The 23,673-nt window shown below is 39.0% G+C and overlaps 1 protein-coding gene across 1 annotated transcript in view; it reads left to right on the top strand.

The window, feature by feature from the left end:
• The window catches only part of LOC109207026 (protein SABRE-like), a 31,042-nt gene extending 7,882 nt beyond the window's left edge, over positions 1-23,160 (top strand). The window contains exons 5-23 of the mRNA XM_019369903.1: positions 106-319; positions 8,027-8,197; positions 8,294-8,371; positions 9,398-9,649; positions 10,273-12,363; positions 13,446-15,363; positions 15,749-15,849; positions 16,606-16,962; positions 17,068-17,186; positions 17,341-17,590; positions 18,224-18,448; positions 19,472-19,611; positions 20,448-20,520; positions 20,732-20,833; positions 20,941-21,069; positions 21,275-21,613; positions 21,699-21,866; positions 22,071-22,443; positions 22,712-23,160. Coding sequence (XP_019225448.1) covers positions 106-319; positions 8,027-8,197; positions 8,294-8,371; positions 9,398-9,649; positions 10,273-12,363; positions 13,446-15,363; positions 15,749-15,849; positions 16,606-16,962; positions 17,068-17,186; positions 17,341-17,590; positions 18,224-18,448; positions 19,472-19,611; positions 20,448-20,520; positions 20,732-20,833; positions 20,941-21,069; positions 21,275-21,613; positions 21,699-21,866; positions 22,071-22,443; positions 22,712-22,812 — 7,201 coding nt within the window. The 3' untranslated portion in view covers positions 22,813-23,160. The remainder of the gene's footprint in view (positions 1-105; positions 320-8,026; positions 8,198-8,293; positions 8,372-9,397; positions 9,650-10,272; positions 12,364-13,445; positions 15,364-15,748; positions 15,850-16,605; positions 16,963-17,067; positions 17,187-17,340; positions 17,591-18,223; positions 18,449-19,471; positions 19,612-20,447; positions 20,521-20,731; positions 20,834-20,940; positions 21,070-21,274; positions 21,614-21,698; positions 21,867-22,070; positions 22,444-22,711) is intronic.
• Positions 23,161-23,673: the final 513 nt, after the last annotated feature.

Below are 23,673 nucleotides of genomic sequence, written 5' to 3'. Positions count from 1 at the left end.
TCAAATGCGTTCATGTAATCTGATCTTAGTGAAAGCAATTTTTCATCTTTTTGTCTGATGTTGACTGTGCCTCTTTACTTCTCGTTGTTGTTTCTTTTCGTTTAGGGAAGCAGGAGTGGTTGTTAGGAATGTGGATATCAGAAATGGTGAAATTTCGGTTAATCTGAATGAGGAGCTGCTTCTTAAAAAGAAAAGTGCGGATACTTCACATGTAGCTATAAAGCCGATTAATGAATCTGGTAGTACTGAAAAACCAGAGAAAAAACCAGCAGCTTTTGCTGTTATGAGAGAAAAATATGCCTCTATGTTTCCAGAAAAGGTCAGCTATTTCCTTATTCTCATCTTTTCTAATGTGCTTGACTATATATATTTATCCTCTTTGATGCTTTGGTAACTATGTTAAGCACCGAATAATCAAAGATGAAGCGTACAATTTGTGCTTGCTTAGGTTTAGAGCTTAAGCGCATCTTAAGCAAGTCTTATATTGCATTGCTCGCCAGTGGAAAAAGAGATAGAGCTGTACCCTAATCCATCAAATCTTAATGCAATTGTGAAGGAGAAATAGAGTTCCCAGTGAAGGAGAAAGCCTTCTCATTTGAATCCGTGGAAGAAGCTGCAAATGAAATTCTTTGCTGTTACTAATATGTCGGAGAAGAAACATATACAAGAACGAAGACGTATTGCATATGGGACTAGCGTACAGGGTGATCACTTTAAATCAAAGGTAAGATGGGTCAGACAGTTGAAGGCGGGTCCAGGAAATTGTGATAAGCCCAATGTAAAAGAACGATGCACTCAAAGGTTAAATGGGGACTAGGAACAATGGAGAGACGAAGCCAATCAACATACAACCATGAGTGCACCAGTTAGTGAATTATTGGTTAATTTTTGGAGTTTAAGAACAGAATGCCTGAAATTTTAGGGGCCATCCAGTATGAAGTTGAGTAAGCAGGCCTTTGACTGTACCATGGTGAGTGAGAGACCTCCTAGGAAAAGCCCAGGACTTCAGATTGTTCCTTATAACCAAAGATTTCACTTAAAAAGTACAAACCCAAGTTCACTTATAAAAACAACAAATCGATACAGATTGTAAACATAAACCGAGACTAAGTGTAACAACATAATCAGCCTCTGACCAACCAAAATCCAAACCAAGACCAAAAGCTTAACTGAACCTAACAATATGCCATCAAAAGTTGGATGATCTTCCATGATAGGTTATAGAGAATACTGAAGGAATGACTAGTGAAGTGAACAAGCGAAGCAAAAAGGGGGAGGATCAGTGTGTGAGGGAAGACCAATGCACAACTGATGACATTTCCAACCAATTGGCCTCCACACCCAAAAAAATACTAACTACTTCACCCAAATGGCTACCCTTTTTCTGATGAAGGAAGGAGATGGAAATTTAATAAGGTGGGACGGATAGAGGTAGAAGGAGGAATGGGAGAACTGTATAATTGAGCTGAAACTCAATATCTTCAAAATACAAACAATTGACAATTTTACTGCTACCTTGCGGCTTGGATAGTGATATAAGGGGGATGACATTCAGTTGGGATATGCAGTTTACGAGGAAGTACGAATTGGTCAGTCATGATGAGATGGATGATTACTGGGAGCATTTCAGAAAGTTTGGATGTAGAAGAGGGAAAGAAGAAGGCATTGAAGATGTCTGCAGGCGGGTCAGATAACATGCATCTTAGTTGGTTCCGCCACCACTAGATAACATATAGATTTTCTATGGGGGAGATAAGGGTTTCAACATGGATGGGAAAGAATTATTGGGATTTCAGTAATTGTAGGGGATGTCATGCTTTTTATTAAGAAAAAAGAATGACATCCCCTAAAATATCTAGGGTGTGTCATTCTAGGGGTTCAAAAGGAGAGCACTTTATTTGTATTGTGAGAAAGCACGGGAGAAAATATATTATTGATGTATATTCATATGTTACAATGAGCCCTATATATATACACACATAACATGTCCTACTCCTAATATATATTGGATTAGGGTTATTTATTTACTCCTATTTACATGACTATTCTAACACTCCCCCTCAAGCTGGTGCATATAAATCATATGTACCGAGCTTGTTACATATGTAGTTAATACGAGGACCAGTGAGGGACTTGGTGAAAATATCTGCAAGCTGATCATTCGACTTCACAAACTTTGTAGCAATATCTCCCGAGAGTATCTTTTCTCTAACAAAGTGACAGTCAATCTCAATGTGTTTAGTTCTCTCATGGAACACTGGATTTGACGCAATATGAAGAGCAGCTTGATTATCACACACAAGTCCCATCTGACTAATCTCACCAAATTTCAACTCCTTGAGCAACTGTTTGATCCAAATTAGCTCACATGTCGCCATAGCCATCGCTCGATATTCTGCTTCTGCACTAGACCGAGCAACCACATTCTGTTTCTTGCTCTTCCAGGACACCAAATTTCCTCCTACCAAGACACAATATCCAGACGTAGAACGTCTATCAGAAGGTGATCCTGCCCAATCAGCATCTGAGTATCCAACGATCTGCTCATGGCCTCGACCCTCAAACAATAAACCTTTGCCTGGAGCTGATTTTATATACCGAAGAATGCGAACAACTGCATCCCAATGACTATCACACGGAGAATCCATAAACTGACTCACAACACTCACAGAAAAGGAAATGTCAGGTCTTGTCACTGTAAGGTAATTTAATTTACCAACCAACCGTCTATATCTTGCAGGATCGCTAAGAGGCTCCCCCTGTCCTGGCATAAGTTTAGAATTCGGATCCATCGGAGTGTCAACCGGTCTACAACCTGTCATTCCTGTCTCTTCAAGAATATCTAAGGCATACTTTCGTTGTGAGATCACAACACCTGAGCTAGACTGAGCGACCTCAATACCCAGAAAATACTTTAGTTTGCCCAGATCCTTAGTCTGAAAGTGTTGCAAGAGATGTTGCTTCAATTTAGTAATACCATCCTGGTCATTGCCGGTAATAACAATGTCGTCAACATAGACCACCAGATAAATACAGAGACTCGAGGCAGAATGCCGATAGAATACAGAGTGATCAGCTTCACTCTGAATCATGCCAAATTCTCGAATAACTGTGCTGAACTTACCAAACCAGGCTCGAGGAGACTGCTTTAGACCATAAAGTGACCGACGCAAGCGACATACAAGGCCACGAGACTCCCCCTGAGCAACAAACCCAGGTGGTTGCTCCATATAAACTTCATCCTCAAGGTCACCGTGTAAAAAAGCATTCTTAATGTCCAGCTGATAGAGGGGCCAATGGCGAACAGCAGCCATGGATAGAAAAAGGCGGACTGATGCTATCTTAGCCACAGGAGAGAAGGTATCACTGTAATCGAGCCCAAATATCTGAGTATATCCTTTGGCAACAAGACGAGCCTTAAGACGATCAACCTTACCATCCGGACCAACCTTGACTGCATACACCCAACGACAACCAACAGTAGATTTACCTGAAGGAAGAGGGACGAGCTCCCAAGTACCACTCGTATGTAAAGCAGACATCTCGTCAATCATAGCCTGTCGCCATCCTGGATGAGACAATGCTTCACCTGTAGACTTAGGGATGGAAACAGAGGACAAAGAAGATAGAAAAGCATAATAGGGTGATGACAAACGATGATAACTCAAACCGACATAATGGGGATTAGGATTAAGGGTGGCCCGTATACCTTTCCGAAGTGCAATCGGTTGATTAAGAGGAGACAAGTCCGCAGTATTAGCAGGGTCAGGTGCAGGACGTGAATCAGCTGGACCTGATGCTGGGCGCGGACGACGATGATATGTCAAAAGTGGTGTTCCTGTGGCAGGGAGTCTAGGAGGAGCCACACTAGACTCCTCAACGGCTGGAATGGATAAGACTTCTATAGCGGAAGGTGAAGGAGGAGCTATAGGAGACTCGGGTAAGACTTCTGTGGCGGAAGGTGAAGGAGGAGCTATAGTAGACTCCTTAAAGGTCGGTATAGGTAAGACCTCAGATATATCAAGGGGGTCAGAAAGGTCAGAAGAGGTAAAGAAAGGTTTAGACTCAAAAAATGTGACGTCAGAGGACATAAAGTACCTACGAAGATCAAGTGAGTAACAACGATAGCCCTTCTGAACACGAGAATAACCAAGGAAGACACACTTGAGAGCACGAGGAGCTAACTTATCTTTCCCAGGGGCTAGGTTATGAACGAAACAAGTGCTCCCAAAAACACGAGGGGGAACAGAGTATACGGGTGATTGGGGACACAATACTGCATACGGTATCTGATTCTGGATGGGAGAGGAAGGCATCCGATTAACTAAATAACAAGCTGTGAGAACTGCATCGCCCCAAAAACGCAGCGGAACATGAGATTCAATGAGAAGTGTGCGAGCAGTCTCAATGATGTGCCTATTCTTTCTCTCTGCAACCCCATTTTGCTGAGGGGTATAAGGACAAGAGGTCTGATGAATAATTCCTTGAGAAGTCATAAACTGCTGAAATTGAGAGGATAAATATTCTAAGGCATTATCACTGCGAAAAGTGCGAATGGAAACACCAAATTGATTTTTAATTTCAGCACAAAAATTCTGGAATATAGAAAACAACTCAGAACGATCTTTCATTAAGAAAATCCAAGTACATCTTGAATGATCATCAATAAAACTAACAAAATAACGAAATCCCAAGGTTGAACTGACTCTACTAGGACCCCATATATCAGAGTGAACTAAAGAAAAAATAGACTCTACGTGACTCTCAATACTACGAGGATAGGAGGCTCGGGTATGTTTCCCGAGCTGACATGACTCACACTCTAATGTGGATAAACTAGACAAACCAGGCACCATCTTCTGAAGCTTGGATAAGCTTGGATGTCCTAAACGTTTGTGAATTAGGTCCGGAGGATCTGTAACTAGACATGCCTTGGAGGATTTTAGGGAGTTAAGGTAGTAAAGCCCTTCTGATTCAAGTCCTGTTCCAATCGTCTGCCCTGTACTGCGGTCCTGCATAATAAAAGAATCATCAATAAAATATATACCACAATGGAGGGCACGAGTCAAACGACTAACAGATGCAAGATTAAAAGGACAGCCAGGGACATAGAGAACGGAATCTAGAGTGACAGAGGGTAGGGGATTCGCTTGTCCAACTCCTTTTGCTTTGGTTTGAGACCCATTGGCTAAAGTAACAGTGGGAAGAGACTGTGAATACGCAATATTTGACAAAAGTGATTTATTACCAGAGATATGATCAGAAGCGGCTGAGTCCACAACCCATTGTCCAGGAGGACTAGACTGGGAAACACAAGCAAAAGAATTACCAGCAACAGAAGTATTAGTCTGAGCAACAGAAGCTACTTGTGGAGATGTCTGCTTACTTGCTCGATACTGAAGGAACTCATTATACTCCCCTTCAGATAAAGAAAATCCCTGGTTACCTGTAGTCTCAGTCTGAGCAACATAAGCATTTTTGGTTGGGCGGCCATGTAAAGAATAGCATACATCACGAGTGTGTCCAAGTTTATGACAATAGGAGCACTTGGGTCTAGATCTTCCAAAACGACCTCCTCCTCGTCTATTTTCCATAGTATGAGATGCCCGATTGTCCACTGATTGGGATACGAGGACAGATGAGTCAAGTGTCTGTGATGAGCTCACTGGGTGACTAGGTGCTGCAGCAAGGCGAAGTAATCGAGAGAATAATTCATCAACTGAGGGGACGGTTGGACTAGCCAAAATCTGGTCACGTACTGAATCAAGGTCATTAGGGAGTCCAGCGAGTGTAAGAACTAGAAACATCTTCTGTCGTTGCTCTTGTTGTTTTTCAATACTAGCAGAAACTGGCATCAACGTCTCAAATTCTTCCATGACTGCCTGAACTTGTCCCAAGTAAGTAGACATATCTAATTCCTGTTTCTTCAAGCTTGTCATTCGCGATATTACATCATAGAAACGAGATATGTCATTAGTGTATAGATTACGAGCCTTTTCCCAAACTAAATAACATGTCTGGAATGGACGGAACAAGGGCATCAACTTGGAATCAATAGATCGCCACAGGATACTACATAACTGAGCATCGACCTTCTCCCACTGTGTTTTGGCCTTTTCATCACCTTCGCTAGCCTTATTTGTTAAATGATCTTGAACTCCTTGACCTTTACACCACAACTCGACAGATGAAGCCCAATCTAAGTAGTTTGAACCTCCCATTAAAGGTTCTGAGGTAATCATAACACCGGAACTGCCAGAACCCGGGTTTCTAGACCCGAAAGCATCGACTCCCAAAGACATGGTTGGATTATCACCAAATAACAAAAAGAATCAACTGAAAATTCTCTGAAACAGATGAAGAAAACACTGTGTTTGCCGGAAAAGTACTGTAGCTGCCGGAAAAATCAGTATAGTCGCCGGAAAAACTCAAAGTGGTCGGAATCAAACGAAAAAGGTATGGACAGACTCGGAATTACTAGGCGATCCGACTGTCCAACTGGAAGATTTTCAAAAAATGGCCGAAACAGTGCTCACGCGCCGGCGCGTGGGGGCGCGTGGGTCAGATTTGCCGGAATATCGCCGGCGCGTGAGGGCGCGTGAGGGGGTGTTTTCCGGTGGGGTTTACTGGGGTTTGGTCGCCGGAGCCTTGGGAACCCTGTGGTGGTGTTGGTTTTTGCACAACACTGATAATTAGTGACTTTGACGCAATTAGTCACTTAGGTCACCGGAAAATTGCACGGTGACTGAGTTGTTTCTTCCCGGATATCGTTGGAATGACGCACAACGATAAATTTCTCACGGTTGCTCTGATACCATGTGAGAAAGCACGGGAGAAAATATATTATTGATGTATATTCATATGTTACAATGAGCCCTATATATATACACACATAACATGTCCTACTCCTAATATATATTGGATTAGGGTTATTTATTTACTCCTATTTACATGACTATTCTAACAGTATTGTCTAGCATTGAATAGAAATGCAAGTAGCTAGGAGGACAAGAGCAGGTTAAGGAATTCTTGGATTTTATCAACTATTAGAAAAAACTTAAGACTGAGAAGTAGAAGAGTTTAATGTTGAAGAGTACAATCTGCCTAGTGTGAAGAAAATGGCCCTTGGGTCAAACTATGCAAGCAAAAATCTCACTCGTTGTCACATATATGAGATGAACATAGAAAAGGAGTGTTCATATAGAGATCATGTGTTTCATTGCATGAACAACAACATGGAAAGCAATTTACTGTAAGGCAAGGTTCTTAATTGATGGTATGTGCAGTCGATTACCACTAGGAAGAAACAGCAATAAAAACAGACTGGAAAATTAAGGTTCAATAGCATGGAGATGATGCTGTTGAACATTGTTCTTACTTCTTCCAGACAATCTCAAGAAATTCTAGACTAGAATACATAAATTGTAAATGTAATTTATCAGTTAGCAGGGCCCAATTTACAATACTGTTCTTTAAATACCCATTATGTGCGAAACATGCTCCAATTAATTGGATTCGACACATTCAGTTAAACCCTGAATATCAAGAATATTGACTGAAAATCTTATTTGCATTTTCCTATGCAGTTGAAAATTAACTCCTTTCTAGACTAGTTCTTCCTCGTGTAGTTTTAGAAGAACTGGTCTGCTATGTCTGTAATTTCTCTCTTTAACTTTTTGGGCGAGGAGTCCTATGTGAGGCACTTTAAGCTTACTTATTTTCCCATCACTTGAAGAAATTTCATTATTGTTCACAGTTGAAACATTAAATGGAAATCAAGATCTGAGTGCAGTTGGCACAGTAGATATCAGGTAAAAGAGGTGCAGTTAGGGTAACAGCTTTTGTCAAGCAGTTGAAATAGGAGTGACAGGTGGATTAGGCATCATCTCGTGCAATGCTTGGTAAAAAACACATGATCGACATATACTGCATGGACTGGGATACCCAATACTTGTTATGTAATAGCACACATATAGGTAGTGGTGCTTGCATTTGATTGATATACTTACTGTATTTTGTTTGATAGCTTAGCTTCACTTTACCCAAAGTGGATGTGAAGTTTGTGCACCGGGTAGAGGGTTTTATGGTTGAGAATAGCATTATGGGCATCCACCTAAAAGGCTCAAAAACTCGATCTATTGAAGATGTTGAAGAAAGCACGCAACTTCATGTTCAGTTGGAGATCAGTGAAATTCATGTATGTTCGCATGGTCAATTCCTTTAAACTCTTCTTTACTATAAAATTTCTATTGCCAAGTATTTATCTAAAGATTGATTTTTTACTATGCTGTAGCTACTTAAAGATGCCGGCACATCAATTCTCGAGATATCAAAACTTGAAACCATTGCTTCAGTTTATATTCCACTTGAGGTAAAATGCTGCCTGCTTTTAGCTGCACCAATTTTCTTAGCTTTCTTATTTTTGGCAAACTGCTGTACATTTAGCATTGTATCACGCTGTAGAGTTACTTCTTTCACTGTTGAGAAGGCAAACTGGGACATACTATATTCACCTCAGTGAAGTTCTCAAAATTGATACCGTAATTAAGATGAATAGATTTTGCCTTTCCCAACATACCATGCTTGAACTGCCCATCTTTTTAGTTTATTGGATCTACCAATTCAGTGCATGATATTATGTATTTTTGTTCAATTTCATTTAACAGGAAAAATGAATTTTTCTTTTGTGTAATGGAAATATAAAAACTTGTGTATGTGAAATTTAAGGGAATTAGTTTTAAATATAGAGTGTGCTATAAGTGTTCAAGTTATGGTTTAATATGAAATGAAATGGAGAAGGTGGGTGCAGACTTCATTTATGTGCGAAATGGGTAAGATAGAATCAAAATTTGGAAAATGTTGTCGGGTATACACGATTGTATGCCTATAATTTATATACCAATTGAGACCATTACACATGAATGTGTTACCAATTCCATGGTTATTGCGGGGAAATAGCAGCGTAGGAATTTAGGAGAAGCTTTCTTAGTGGCTAACTGCCAAAGCCTCATTCTTGTATGAAGTCTAGTTGTCTAGGTGGCACTGCTGCTATATAGGCGTTGGTTAGGGTCTCTCTTTTCCTCAATATTCCTGGTTTTAGTTACTATTCATGCTTTCTATTTTCTTTATCAGGAGTTGAAAGGTTTGCATGATTTTGCATGTTGCTCCTGTAACATATGTTGTGCTTGTTAAGGATTCACCTCAATATGTGTGCTCCTCACCAGCATCATTTATAAGGATGGATATAAGTTAAACTAATGCTCTATCCATGACATGTTCCCCTTTTGCTGTATATCATCTTTTTCATGCTTCCCCTTTGGCATTCATTGTTTCTGTATGTCTTAATTATGTCAATTCTTCTCCTGCAATTTGATCATACATAACATTTTACTTTCAGCCTGCTTCACCTATCAGATCTGAAATTGGTGTTAAGCTTGGAGGTACGCGGTGCAACCTCATAATTACAAGATTAAATCCTTGGATGCGCCTTCATGCTTCAAAGAAAAAGAAGATGGTACTCCGAGAAGAAAGTTCTACTCGTGAAAAAACAAAGTCATCTGATCATAAAGCCATTATGTGGACCGCCACTATTTCGGCCCCTGAAATGAGTATAATGGTCTATGATCTGAATGGCTTGCCATTGTGTCATGTAAGACTTCTGATATCCTATGGACATCTTTGACTCTTGTTTGAGACGTTGTCCCTTACATGAAATTCTTCTCTTTATTCCTTCTCAAATCTTTTGTGTCTTTACTTCACACAAAACATTTAGTGATCCAAGCTCAAACAAAAAAATTGAGTTTGGTTTTTGCATGATTTTACTTCAGCTATTTGTTGTTTTAGCCAGAATACAATGCTTAAATATCTGAGTATAGATCTGCTGAAACTCTATGGATTAAGATGGTAGTTTGGCTTCAACATAGTAAAGCTATTGGTCTTGAACTCTTTCCTATAATTTGCATCTCTCAGCTACAAGGGACTCACCGAGTTGGTGACCTTTTGCTTGAACTGATTTCTTTGCCTTTTCCATGTAATCAAGGACATGTTGCGTTCTAGACATTTAGTTTCTCCTAACAATGAGTTTCCCTTTCTATTCGAAGTAGTCAAAAAATGTTACATCAGTATTAGCATGGATAACTAGGTTGTCAGCTGGTGTCTGTGGAATATTTTTGTAGTAGACACGTTATTTCATCCTCCTGTTTAATTATGATGAATCGTACTTCGTTATCAAAGAAATATGATGCATCGTCCTTTGTCTTCTGTATATTGCAGGCTTGTTCTCAGTCTTTACATGTCTTTTCCAATAATACATCAAGTGCAGGCGCAGTAATGCAAACGGAAATTGTTGAATTCAATCTAAACATGTCTGACGAGCATCAAGAATGCATAAAGGACCTGTTTGGGGTTGAAAAAAACATTAGTTCACTAATTCATATAGCAAAAGTCAGTTTTGATATGGGCAGGAAAGATTTGGATTCACCTGAAGAGGGACTTAACTGTAAAAAAGTTCTCTCTGTTGATGTTCCTGGAATGGCTATATACTTGACCTATAGGCGCCTCGCATCCCTGATATCAGCAGCTTTCTCTTTCAAACGTTTCCTGAAGAGTTTCTCTGTCTCTGGTAAGAAACCAAATACCCAGGGAACGAAATCATCCAAGCCATCAGGAAAAGGGATTCAAGAAATAAAATTTAATCTACAACAGTGCTCTTTAAATATAATTGGAGAGGCGGGCTTGGAAAATGCTGTTGTTCCTGACCCGAAACGGGTCAATTATGGATCTCAGGGTGGTCGTATTGTGATTAGTGTTTCAGCTGATGGTACCCCCCGCACTGCAAATATAATATCTACAGCTTCAGATGAATTAGAAAAAGTGAAGTACTCTGTGTCCCTTGATATTTTCCACCTAAAATTTTGTATGAACAAGGAGAAACAATCGACACAAGTGGAGCTTGAAAGAGCCAAATCTATTTTTCAAGAACATTTAGAAGACAGAAACCTTGGCACTAAAGTTACATTGCTTGATATGCAGAATACAAAGTTTGTGAAACGATCTGGTGGCCTTAAAGAGATTGCGACGTGCTCTCTCTTTAGTGCCAGCAATATATCAGTTAGATGGGAGCCTGATGCGCATATAGCATTGTTTGAGCTGGGCCTGCAATTGAAGTTGCTCGTGCACAATCAGAAGCTTCAAGAACCTGCTAAAGAAGGAGATCCTAAAGATAATGAGCAGGGCAAAGAGACCTCCAAAGAATCACTACAGCTGGAGAAACAACACAAGAAAAGAGAATCAGTTTTTGCTGTTGATGTGGAAGTGCTTAATATATCTGCTGAAGTTGGAGATGGTGTTGAGACAGCAGTTCAGGTGCAGTCGATCTTTTCAGAAAATGCTCGGATAGGTATGCTTCTTGAAGGGATCATGCTCAACTTCAACAATGCAAGACTATTTAGAAGCAGCAGGATGCAAATTTCTCGTATTCCCAAACCCTCTAGCAGCGCACCAAATGAAAAAACTGAGAATGGCACAACATGGGATTGGGTAATTCAAGCCCTTGATGTTCATATATGCATGCCATACAGGTTGCAATTGCGTGCAATAGACGATTCTGTTGAGGAAATGATTCGAGCTTTGAAGCTCGTAACTGCTGCAAAGACTAAACTTATGTTTCCCAATAAGGAAGAGAAACCGAAAGTTAAAAAGACTAGTTCAACAAAAATTGGTCGAGTCAGATTCTGCATAAAGAAGCTCACGGCGGATATTGAAGAAGAACCAATACAGGGATGGCTTGATGAACATTATCAGCTATGGAAGAACGGGGCCTGTGAATCAGCGGTCAGATTAAACTTTCTTGATGAACTTATTTCCAAAGGCGGAAAATGTGAAGGTTCTGCTGAAGGAAATGATCCTCTTGATGCTGGCAAGATCAATATTAATGGAGAAGAGATTGATGTAGAGGATACTTCAGCCATTCAGAAACTGCGGGAGGAGATCTACAAGCAGTCATTCAGGTCATATTACCAGGCATGCAAAAAGCTTGTTCTGGCAGAAGGATCTGGGGCCTGTAATGAAGGATTTCAAGCAGGCTTCAAGTTTAGCACTGCAAGAACTTCTCTTTTTTCAATTTCTGCTACCGAGTTAGATGTAAGCTTGACAAAAATTGAAGGAGGTGATGCAGGGATGATAGAGCTTCTGCAAAAGCTTGATCCAGTATGCCGTGCACATAGCATCCCATTTTCACGATTATATGGCGGTAACATCAATTTGCGTACGGGTTCTCTTGTTGTTCGGATAAGAAACTACACATCTCCGCTTCTTGCTGCTAATTCAGGCCGATGTGAAGGCCGTCTTGTAATGGCTCAGCAGGTACAATCTTTAGTTCTTGGTTTTTTTCATCCTCCTCAAACCCCCAAACCCCTATGGCTTTTTCTGAATATATATGGTCATGTCGTCATGAAAAGGCAAATAACTTTTCCTGCATTTTCTGTCTGCTTGATTTTGTTTCTGGATATCCTGCAATACTTGTATATACTTCATTTTCTCTGTATGATGTGAAAATGCAATTGATGCTTCTCATAATGTAGAGAGTAGGAGATTCTCCATCTAATAGTTTTCAATTATTCCTCCCAAATTTTTTGCAATTTGCTGTTTTTTGGTCATTCTAATACATTGAAGAGACTAGACATAAGTAGTGCACATGCAGATTCTGTTGTTTTGAACTTTGCCTATCAAAGCACCATTTTTACTTGCCGCAGTACTGGAATATTAGCAGGACCCATACTATTTGAAAACTTAATCATGACGGATGAATATGGTTGCCCAGTCAATTCATCATGAAATAGCTATCAGCTTTGATAGTAGTACTACAATGTTACGCTATAAGGAACAAATCAAAACATTATTTTCATAATAGTGCAGTCTTTAGTGTTGCCTTTGTCATGTCAAACTTCACTTTCTATTGTGTTAAGTGTTAAGGCAACACGGACAAGTACTGCTGCTTCTATTTTTACTCTGTGGGTAAGTTCTATTTTACTTAATGCTCAACAAACTCCTGATTCGTGCGTAAACTGCGTATATATAACTCTTGCTGCCAAGTTTCATCAGTATGCTGAAGTTGACAAGAACTAAATTCAACTGTATCAATCTGATGATATCCGGAAGCAAAGATTTTATAAGCTGTTCCTAAAATTCTGCTAGGTGAAATAATTTTGGTGAGATAATAATACCATTTAAATTTATGTTAATCTTTGCACCTTGGAATTGGATAATCCTAAAGCAGAAGATGTTAGACGTCTAACTGTTCCTTTTTTACTTTTTTTTTTCTTGAGAAGCTTATTTATCAGCGTTTTTGAAAAGGTTTACTCATGAGTTACCTTTTGAATGTATGGAAATCTTTTAATGTACCCACTGGCATTTTGGTGAACCTTTTTCGTCCATATTAACTGCAGGCAACACCTTTTCAGCCCCAGATGCAGCAAAATGTGTTCATTGGGAAATGGAGGAAGGTCCGTTTGCTTCGATCAGTCACTGGGACCACTCCACCAATGAAAACATATTTGGATTTGCCCTTACACTTTCAGAAAGCAGAAATTTCGTTTGGAGTTGGTTTTGAACCTGCATTGACTGATCTCAGCTATGCTTTCACTGTGGCCCTTCGTAGGGCCAATTTGAGCATCAGAAATCCAAATCCGGATCCTCCTCCACCTAAAAAGGAAAAGAGCTTGCCATGGTGGGATGAAATGAGACACTACATTCATGGGAGCTCCACCTTATATTTCGATGAGTCTCAAATCAATATTCTTTCCAGTACAGATCCTTATGAAAAGTCCAACAAGCTTCAGATAGCATCTGGGTATATGGAGATCCAGCAGGCAGATGGTCGTATTTATGCTTTTGCAAAGGACTTCAAGATTCTATTAAGCAGTTTGGATAGCTTGTCGAGGAACACTGACTTAAAACATCCAACTGGATTTTCCTGCACTTTCCTAGAAGCCCCGGCCTTGAGTGTTGAAGTGTTAATGGAATGGGATTGTGATTCTGGAAATCCTCTAAACCATTATTTATTTGCTCTTCCAAATGAAGGTGTGCCTCGTGAAAAAGTTTTTGACCCCTTTAGATCAACTTTTCTGTCCCTAAGGTGGAATCTTTTGCTTAGGCCCTCTCTTCCCTTCCATGATAATCAGTCAGAGGTACCCTCTGCAGATAATCAGGGTCTCTCGAGCCCTGCTGCCTTTGGTGCTCAAAAGAAAGATACCGGGGCAGTCAATTCACCAACAATACAGGTTGGTCCTCATGATTTGGCATGGCTAATCAAATTTTGGAACTTAAACTACATTCCTCCTCAGAAGTTGCGGACCTTTTCAAGATGGCCCCGTTTTGGAGTTCCAAGAATTCCTAGATCTGGCAATCTGTCATTGGACAGAGTAATGACTGAATTTATGTTTAGAATTGATTCAACACCAACATGCATAAAGCATATGCCTTTATATGATGATGACCCGGCAAAAGGGCTGACATTTACAATGACAAAGTTAAAATTTGAAATTTATTTAGGCCGGGGTAAGCAAAAGTACACATTTGAGAGTGTACGAGACCCTCTTGAACTTGTGTACCAAGGTATTGACCTTCACATTCCAAAGGCATTTATCAGTAGAGATGATAGCATTAGTGTTGCGAAAGTAGTTCAAAAGGTTAGAAAAGAATCACAAACTGCAGTTGTGGATATGTCTACTAATGATAAACCTGGCAGTATGAGTGGCAGCATGGACAGACATCAAGATGACGGTTTTCTTTTATCATCCGAGTACTTCACGATCAGAAGGCAATCCCCAAAGGCTGACCCAGAGAGGTTATTGGCATGGCAAGAAGCTGGTAGAAGAAATATTGAGACGATATCCGTTAAATCTGAAGTTGATAATGAGAGTGAAAGTGAGGACAAGACAAGATCTGATCCAAGTGACGATGATGGATACAATGTAGTGATAGCAGATAATTGTCAACGTATCTTTGTCTATGGTCTTAAGATTTTGTGGACACTTGAAATAAGGGATGCTGTTCGGTCCTGGGTAGCTGGATTATCTAAAGCCTTCGAACCTTCAAAACCATCTCCCTCTAGGCAATATGCGCAACGAAAGCTGCTGGAGGAAAGTAAGGTAATTAATAGTATTGAATCACATGAAGATGATAACCAGAAGTCTCCTCCCAGCCAAGATGCAGGGCCGTCAAGGAGTCAAGATGCAGGGCCATCAAGGAGTCAAGATGATAACAATAAGTCTCCTCCGGAACAAGCAGGTCCACCAAAATCACAATTAGAACCACCGCCATCAAATGCAGTTAAAGCAGACACTCCTCAGTCTAGTTCTACTGGTAAGCTCTAACTGAAACTTGAAACTTTTATCATACTTTGGACATAGAATGTGTATTCTTCTCTGAGGCATAAGCTTAACACCACAATTTTTTCATGTGTCTACCTATAAAGTTAGGCTATGCATTTCACTTATTTTACAGTGACTAGTAGGGACAACTTTTTCCAGTAAGTGTAGGTATTAGGTTTATCCAGTTTACTTGCTGGCATATTTTGACAATCAGTTGCACCAACTGGAGATAGCTGCATGTGCATGTGATCAATATGAACATTTACATACTCTTTGAGATGTGCATGAGAATCTTTTGCTGGACTTCTCACTGTTTGAGCTCCTTACTGCTAAATGCTTATTGTTGTGTTTTGTCCTTTTTTTCTCTTTGTTACCAGCAAAGCTTGGTGTTGCTGAAGACTCTGAGGGGGAGGGGACTCGCCATTTTATGGTGAATGTCATTGAACCACAATTCAACCTTCACTCGGAGGATGCAAATGTAAGTTAATAAAGAGTCATTCTTGGATCAATTGTTAATTCTGGCGAGGTCATAATTTCCTAGTTTCTTTTTATCATTATTCATAATTGATTATTAATATTTGTTTATTTTCTTTCTATCTCGCTTGATCATCCGCTGGATGTAATATAGCTGAAGAGAGAGGAAACACAATCAAGTAACTGATATCTTTTTATGAAATTAGCTTTGTTTATGCTCTTGTTTCTCATACTAAACACAATCAAGTAACTGATATCTTTATGAAATTAGCTTTGTTTATACTCTTGTTTCTCATATTAATTCTCTTAAAACAGAAAGGTGTGCATTGAGGTGCTTAACCTGTCATGATGGCGGGTGAAACACCCTGATCACTTTGTGCTCTATGCAGCTCAACTTAACTGTAAATTATTAACAGCTTCTACCTACATGAATACGTGCTTCTTCATTCAGCTTTAGTTTTATTTTATGATAATTTTCTTCATTCGGCTTTATTCAAGTGCTTCCAAATTCCAAGTGTGATTCATTTTATAGCATCGAGTGCTAGAGGAGCCTTAGAAATTGCCTTACTCTTATAAGAGTATCAATGTATTGTTACAAACTTGTGATGTTCAATTGAGAGTTGTGATGTAAGCATGGTCAGGGAAATTTGTAATCCAACATACAATGACAAGAAAGGGGAATTATTATGTATGTGAAATCTATAGCAATGCTTTGAATTTTCATCTATGCTAATGCTACAGAACCCTCCCTCCTTGACAGGGTAGATTTCTGTTAGCTGCTGTGAGTGGTCGTGTTTTGGCTCGTTCATTCCATTCAGTTATTTCCGTTGGCTATGAAGTGATTGAGCAAGCTCTTGGTGGAGGAGGTGTCCAAATTCCTGAGTCTCAACCACAAATGACATGGAATCGCATGGAGTTGTCTGTGATGTTAGAACAGGTACAGGCACATGTTGCCCCAACTGATGTAGATCCAGGGGCTGGACTGCAGTGGCTTCCTAAAATTCGGAGAAGCTCACCTAAAGTTAAACGCACTGGAGCATTACTTGAAAGAGTGTTTATGCCTTGTGATATGTATTTCCGCTACACTAGACATAAAGGCGGAACAACACAGTTGAAGGTATGCCTTGTTTCTGAATCTGTGACAACCTGTTGACATTGTTTCATGGGATCACAAGTGTACTATCTTTTGTTTGATTCTCAACTATGATAATGTTTTATCCAGGTGAAACCCTTGAAGGAGCTTTCATTCAATTCTCATAACATAACAGCAGCAATGACGTCTCGTCAATTTCAAGTTATGTTAGATGTGTTGACCAATCTTCTCCTTGCTCGGGCTCCAAAGTACAGACACCTATTAAAAATTTTGTCATTAATTTTAACATCATATTGTTTTTAATTTGTTTTTGTGGAAGTGAATGCATCTATCTCATATTGTTTTCTCAATCCTCATTTTTTGTTGAGCTCTCAACTAAATTAAATTGGAATGCTAATTCAGGCCTCGAAAAGTTAGTTTCTCATATTCAGAAGGTGATGATGAAGATGATGAAGAAGAGGCTGATGAAGTCGTTCCTGATGGAGTGGAAGAGGTAGAATTAGCAAGAGTGGAGCTTGAGCGTGAAGAACGAGTCCAGAAGTTGATTCAGGAAGATATTAGGAAATTATCTCTTTCTACTGATGTTTCCGTGGACATGGGCCCTGTAAAGGAAGGTGATCTCTGGATTATTAGTGGTGGAAGGACCATATTGGTAAGACAGGAACTCTCTGAAGCACTTTAACTTTATGAATGTGGTACAAGTCCCGTACCTTTTTTATTGTGAAATAACAGTGTTGTCAAATGCAAAAAGCATATTAAAGTGCCAAAGGTCTGTTGGGGCCTTAAACGAAAGGCGAATTAAAGAGTGAACTTCTGTAATGAAAGGTGCAGTGAGGAAAAAGATAAAACATATCTATGTAATGCAAACAAAAAAAAGTAACTATAAAGACAAATAACATATAATCTCTCCGTTTTAATTTATATGACACTTCCCTTGTTCGTCTATTCCAAAAAAATTGATGCATTTCTATATTTGGAATATTTAACGTTAAACTAACCATTTTACCTGTTTTACCCTTAATGAGAAGCTTTTGCAGCCAACTTGTGTTAATCCTAATAACAACTGGCTGATTGGCTTTAGACTCATTTTTTCCGAACTGTGTCCCATTATGAAACCTAGCAACTACTTTCTGAGGAATTTACCCTAGTTCTGACGATTTGCCTGTTTGGCCCCTCGTCTCTTCCACAAATTTCTGATAGATTCATTTGACGTTGTACAGATTTTATTATAATTATAAATAGGAGGTGTATTGAAGTGAGTGCCTGTTATGTTGACTGTCTACAGGTGCAAAAACTGAAGAAAGAGCTGGTAAATGCTAAAAAATCAAAAAAAGTTGCATCTGCTTCTCTAAGAATGGCTTTACAGAAGGCTGCACAGATACGGTTGATGGAGAAAGAAAAAAACAAAAGTCCTTCTTGTGCTATGCGCATTTCTTTGCAAATTAATAAAGTGGTCTGGAGTATGCTTGTGGATGGTAAATCATTTGGTGAAGCTGAAATAAATGACATGGTGAGTCTCTATATAATTTCATCATGTTTGGTTCTGTCTTTGCTTGGCTGAAATTCCCGTGGAGTTTCTCTATTGAAGTAACACTAGTTAAAAAATATGCATATCCTTCGTCAGTAGCTTTTATGTCAGACTAGTCAGCTGACAGGAAATACTGACATCCTTCAACAAACTGAGTTACAATATCTAGGAACTTTTGGCTTGAGGTCTGGTATTTGTTTTTCATTTAACTAATTCTTTGTGTGTATTAGTTCAGGGACCACCTTTGTGCTTCCATCCAAAAAACATAAGATAGTCAATGTAGTCTAAACTATACCATCGTTTTACTGCAAACTAGCACCTAAATCTTTTGATTATTCTAGGAGTTAGAAATTTCTCAAATCAGGTAATGTATTGGTAAACACTTGATAACTTAGGGTTTTGCACTCTCAAATATGCTAGGTTGAGTGTTCTAATATGAAAAGTGGCACTTCTCTGCAAAAATGAGAATACCTCCTTTCCTCCTAATGAACGGCAAATATTGAAAAACTACATACTAATTTATAATATGGAGATGCAAAATTTGTGGAAAGGAAAACCTTCCGAACTACGATTTCTATTGTTAATCTAAATAGATCATTCCTTGTTCATGTGAGAGTCTTCATCTAACGCTTCTGATTTACTGCTAGAAAATGATCAAATCATTTTTGGCTGGTCTAGTCAATGTTTAGCTGGACATATTACACTATTTTACCTAGAAAAACTGCATTAGAAATGAGGTTCAAGTTAGCAAAGTTCAGACCAGGAAACTTACATTTGAACAGTAAAGTACCGGCTAGCTTAGGCTAGCCTATCCTCGTGCTATTTCTTTAGGGAGGAAGCTCTCTTGATTTAAGAATGTGTTTGATGAGGAAAAAGTAATTACTTGTCTTCCTCAGCTACTTTGGAATCTTAAATCCTGATTTTTTTTGTTATTGGAACTGAATGTAGCTTCTTTCACATGGAATCACTTGAATCAAAATATTTTATTTCTATTTCTCAATGCAGATATATGATTTTGACCGGGATTACAAAGATATTGGAATTGCTAAGTTCACAATAAAGTACTTTGTTGTGAGGAACTGCCTGCCGAATGCCAAGTCGGATATGCTCTTATCAGCATGGAATCCTCCTCCAGAATGGGGAAAGTAATGCCGGCTACTTCCCATTATTCTTCTGTTCTACTTCTTGCATTATTAGTCATGCATATTGAATGCATCTTGTTTGTGCTTTTCTCCTTTTGCCGATTGGCGCCATGATGGAGTCTTTTACTTTGCAAACTTGAATTTCCTCATCCCAAAAATGCAGTATCATCTGCGATTATGTGATGGCTGATGGAGATTAGTGCCAGTTTTTGCATTTGTAGCCATAAATTCCTGAACAATTACCTCATTCTCCACTTATAATTAGAAGAACCAACTCCTTATAACAATGATGAAGAGAATGAGGCATGATGATCTCCTGATCCGGTATGCTTGAAGCGAGAAAGAATCAGCTTGGCATCCATTGACTAATTCAGAACGACATAGCTGTCCAGTTAACCTAATACTTCCATTTCTTCCTTTTTGGTCAATACCCGAACTTTTATTTAGAATAAACAGAAAAATAAATGTTCACATGATACGTTATATGCTACTCCTTTATCTATTTCGCATTAAGCATTTTATTATGTTAAAATTTCTGCTGTTTTCTGGAGTGATGTGTTAACAATTTGTTTGACAACTCATGCTTTGGCATCTCTACTGAAAACCATTAAGTGAGAATTGCATAAAATTCTTTTTTTTTCGTGAACACTTGGAAGAAAACACCATCAGACATACCTATTGAAAACGGTAAAAGAAAAGCATCATCAGATGAAAATTAAAAAAATCTGTTAACGGAAATACTGAAAGCTTACCTTGCATTGTTCTTCGGAAGCTTGATATATTTGTTCTTTTGTTCCATTGCATTGTGATCATACTATTTTTAATTGTAATTGCTTCAGAAAAGTTATGGTCCGGGTAGATGCTAAACAGGGAGCTCCGAAAGATGGACACTCTACCATTGAACTATTGCAGGTAATAGTATTGCTTTTTTTTTTTTTTAAATAAGTTAAGTTTTCACAAAGTCAGGAACTTACAGTAATTATTCACCAAATGATTTATCTCATTGAATTATTAATTAAATCTTCACACTAGGACATTTGTAATAGATCAACCCTTTTTCACCCTTTTGGCTTCTTTTATGATAATTCCTCTTATAACCTGTTTAGATTTCTTCTTTGTGTAGGTGGAGATTTATCCTTTAAAGATACATCTGACTGAGTCAATGTACAGAATGATGTGGGCGTATTTTTTCCCAGAAGATGAACAAGATTCCCAGAGGCGGCAGGTCTGTCTCAGGTCCCATTTATCAGTTCTACGGTGCAATGAGTTTAAGCAACCTGATGGTTTAACCATGTGACAAAATAATGTTGATAACATTTTGTTTGTTTGTAGGAAGTATGGAAAGTTTCAACTACTGCTGGTGCCAAACGTGCAAAGAAAGGCTCAGTGCAGGAAGCACCAGCATCAAGTAGCCATTTAACTAAAGATTCTCACTCTTCCTCTTATGGTGATTTATCCCTAGTGAGTCTCTGATCCCTTCAGTTGGTTGTTGGTTACTTATTCATCTAGCTAACCAATGGAAGCAGACGACGGAGTGAACTGTGGTTCGCACGTCCTCTTTCTTTAATTTTATTTTACAGACTCGGATAAATTCTTCGGTATAGTTCCTTAATCTTTAATCATATCTTTTTTACCAAATGAATTTTGTATGCCTGAATATGTGCAGGCATCAAAGGTACAGAACCAAAAAGCTAATGTTACTGCTGTGACCCCTAAGCTAAGACGAACATCCTCCTTTGATAGAAACTGGGAAGAAAATGTAGCTGAATCTGTTGCTAATGAACTTGTACTGCAAATGCACTCATCAAGTGTTTCTTCCTCAAAAAGTGGGCCCCTCTCAAGTATTGAGCAGCCAGATGAAGCTAACAGAAACAAATCCAAGGAATCAAAATTAGTTAAATCTGGTCGTTCCTCTCATGAAGAGAAAAAGGTGGGGAAGACACATGATGAGAAAAAATCTAGGCCCCGAAGAATGAGAGAGTTCCACAATATCAAGATTAGTCAAGTCAGTCGATATTGTGTTATTATGTGTATGTTTTTTAAATTTGTTAGTTCCATAACTAATTCATTCTTATTTATGCATGGGTTAGGTTGAGTTACAAATTACATATGAAGGATCAAGATTTGCTGTGGGTGATATGAGATTGCTGATGGATACATTCCATCGCGTTGAATTTACTGGAACCTGGCAGAGATTATTCTCACGGGTTAAGAAGCATATCATCTGGGGAGTCCTTAAATCAGTAACGGGAATGCAGGTTATAATTCCTGGAAATTCTTTTAACTTTTCATGGCCTAATTATTGGCCATACTAAATCAACGTTTTCAGTTTCTGCTTCGTGTTAGTTGCATTACAACCACCCTTCTCTTTTACTTTCTCTGTGATAAATATCTCCAGACTGTTAGATTACTTTAGGGGGTTCTTAAAGCTTCATGGCATATGTCTGTTAATTTTAATGCAGGGCAAGAAGTTCAAAGCAAACAACCAAAAGGAAGCCAGTGCTGCTAGTGTTCCCGATATTGATCTTAATCTCAGTGATAGTGATGGTGGTTCAGCTGAAAAATCTGAGCAGAACCTGCTATCCTGGCCAAAGCGTCCCACTGATGGCGCAGGTGATGGGTTTGTCACCTCAGTAAAAGGCCTTTTTAATTCCCAGCGCAAAAAGGCTAAGGCTTTCGTGCTTCGCACAATGAGGGGTGAAGAAGATGACTTACACGGTGACTGGAGTGAAGGTGAGGCAGAATTCTCTCCTTTTGCCAGACAACTGACCATAACAAAGGCCAAGAAGCTGATTAGACGGCATACAAAAAAGTTCCGTCCCAGAGGGGCAAGAGGTTGGTGGATCCCTGACATTATCTCCTGATTTCTCTTTCTTTTTGTTCTCTCTTTTGTGCATATTGGCCCTTATGTCTTTCATGTGTAGAACCTAATGTCAAATTCTATGCCCTCTCTGCTACACTAGAGTTAGTAGAATCTAAGCATTTATGTGATGCCGATATCCAGATTATTTTTTGTTATGTGGCTTAGGGGTCCTTCACTTTTTCAGCCATACCATTACTGAGTATCAATGACTGTTATGCTGACTCAAACATTTCTTTCCAGGTTTATCTTCTCAACAGGAATCACTTCCTTCATCACCAAGAGAAAACGCCCCATTTGATAGTGATTCTTCAAGTGAAACATCGCCTTACGAGCATGAGTAGCAGAGCTTGATAACAGTAAAAGCATATTCCTTTAGGATCTAATGGACTCTGCCAATGGCAGCAAATTCCATTTGAATAGGGCTTTGTAGCACTCCTACTTAGACTGTGTGAGATGCCTACTTGTTCTAAAATGCAGAACAAGGTAAGAGCTGTGCACACTGATGGAAAGAAGTCCACTATCTGTTTAACATATCATTGCCTTTTTAGAGCTCTTGAGATATCTTGGAAATATAAGTGAGGTGATTCCTGAGTTATGGGACTTTTTTAGCTTCGTAGCACTATGCATTTATTCTTTCACCTATGTAGAATTGACTTCTGGACTTGTAATAGTCAAAAATTTTGTAATCATGTCTTGTCTTTAGCAAGAAGCCAGAGGCTCATCACTGCCAGTACTCATACAACAACAATAACAATAAACTCACTATAATCCCTGGGGAGGGTAGTGCGTATGCAGCCTTACCCCTACCTTGTGGAGATAGAGAGGCTGTTTCCAATAGACGTTCGGTTCAGAGAAGCATAAGCACCACTGCCAGTACTCATACATTAGACTAAATTATAAAGTTCCGTTTGCTAAATTTATCACACTGGACTGTAACTGCGGAGATGTATAAAAATCAAAATATGACTCTTTAGTCTCTTATACCAAACAGATATAGATGCTATATTCCTACATTTATCAGCCTGTGGTTAATAATAGGCTGCAGATATGACATCATCCAGTTTCCAATCATTATAATTGCCTTGAATTGAGGAAATCTTAAAACAAGAAGGCGGTAATCGAACGATATTACTATGGAGTGATTGTGTCCTTGTCATTGTATTTCTGACTTAAAATAAAAAGGAAAAATCTCTTGATCAATG

Source organism: Nicotiana attenuata, unplaced genomic scaffold (assembly GCF_001879085.1).
Source record: "Nicotiana attenuata strain UT unplaced genomic scaffold, NIATTr2, whole genome shotgun sequence".
NCBI lineage: Eukaryota > Viridiplantae > Streptophyta > Magnoliopsida > Solanales > Solanaceae > Nicotiana > Nicotiana attenuata.
This window is presented reverse-complemented; position numbering and strand designations above follow the sequence as displayed.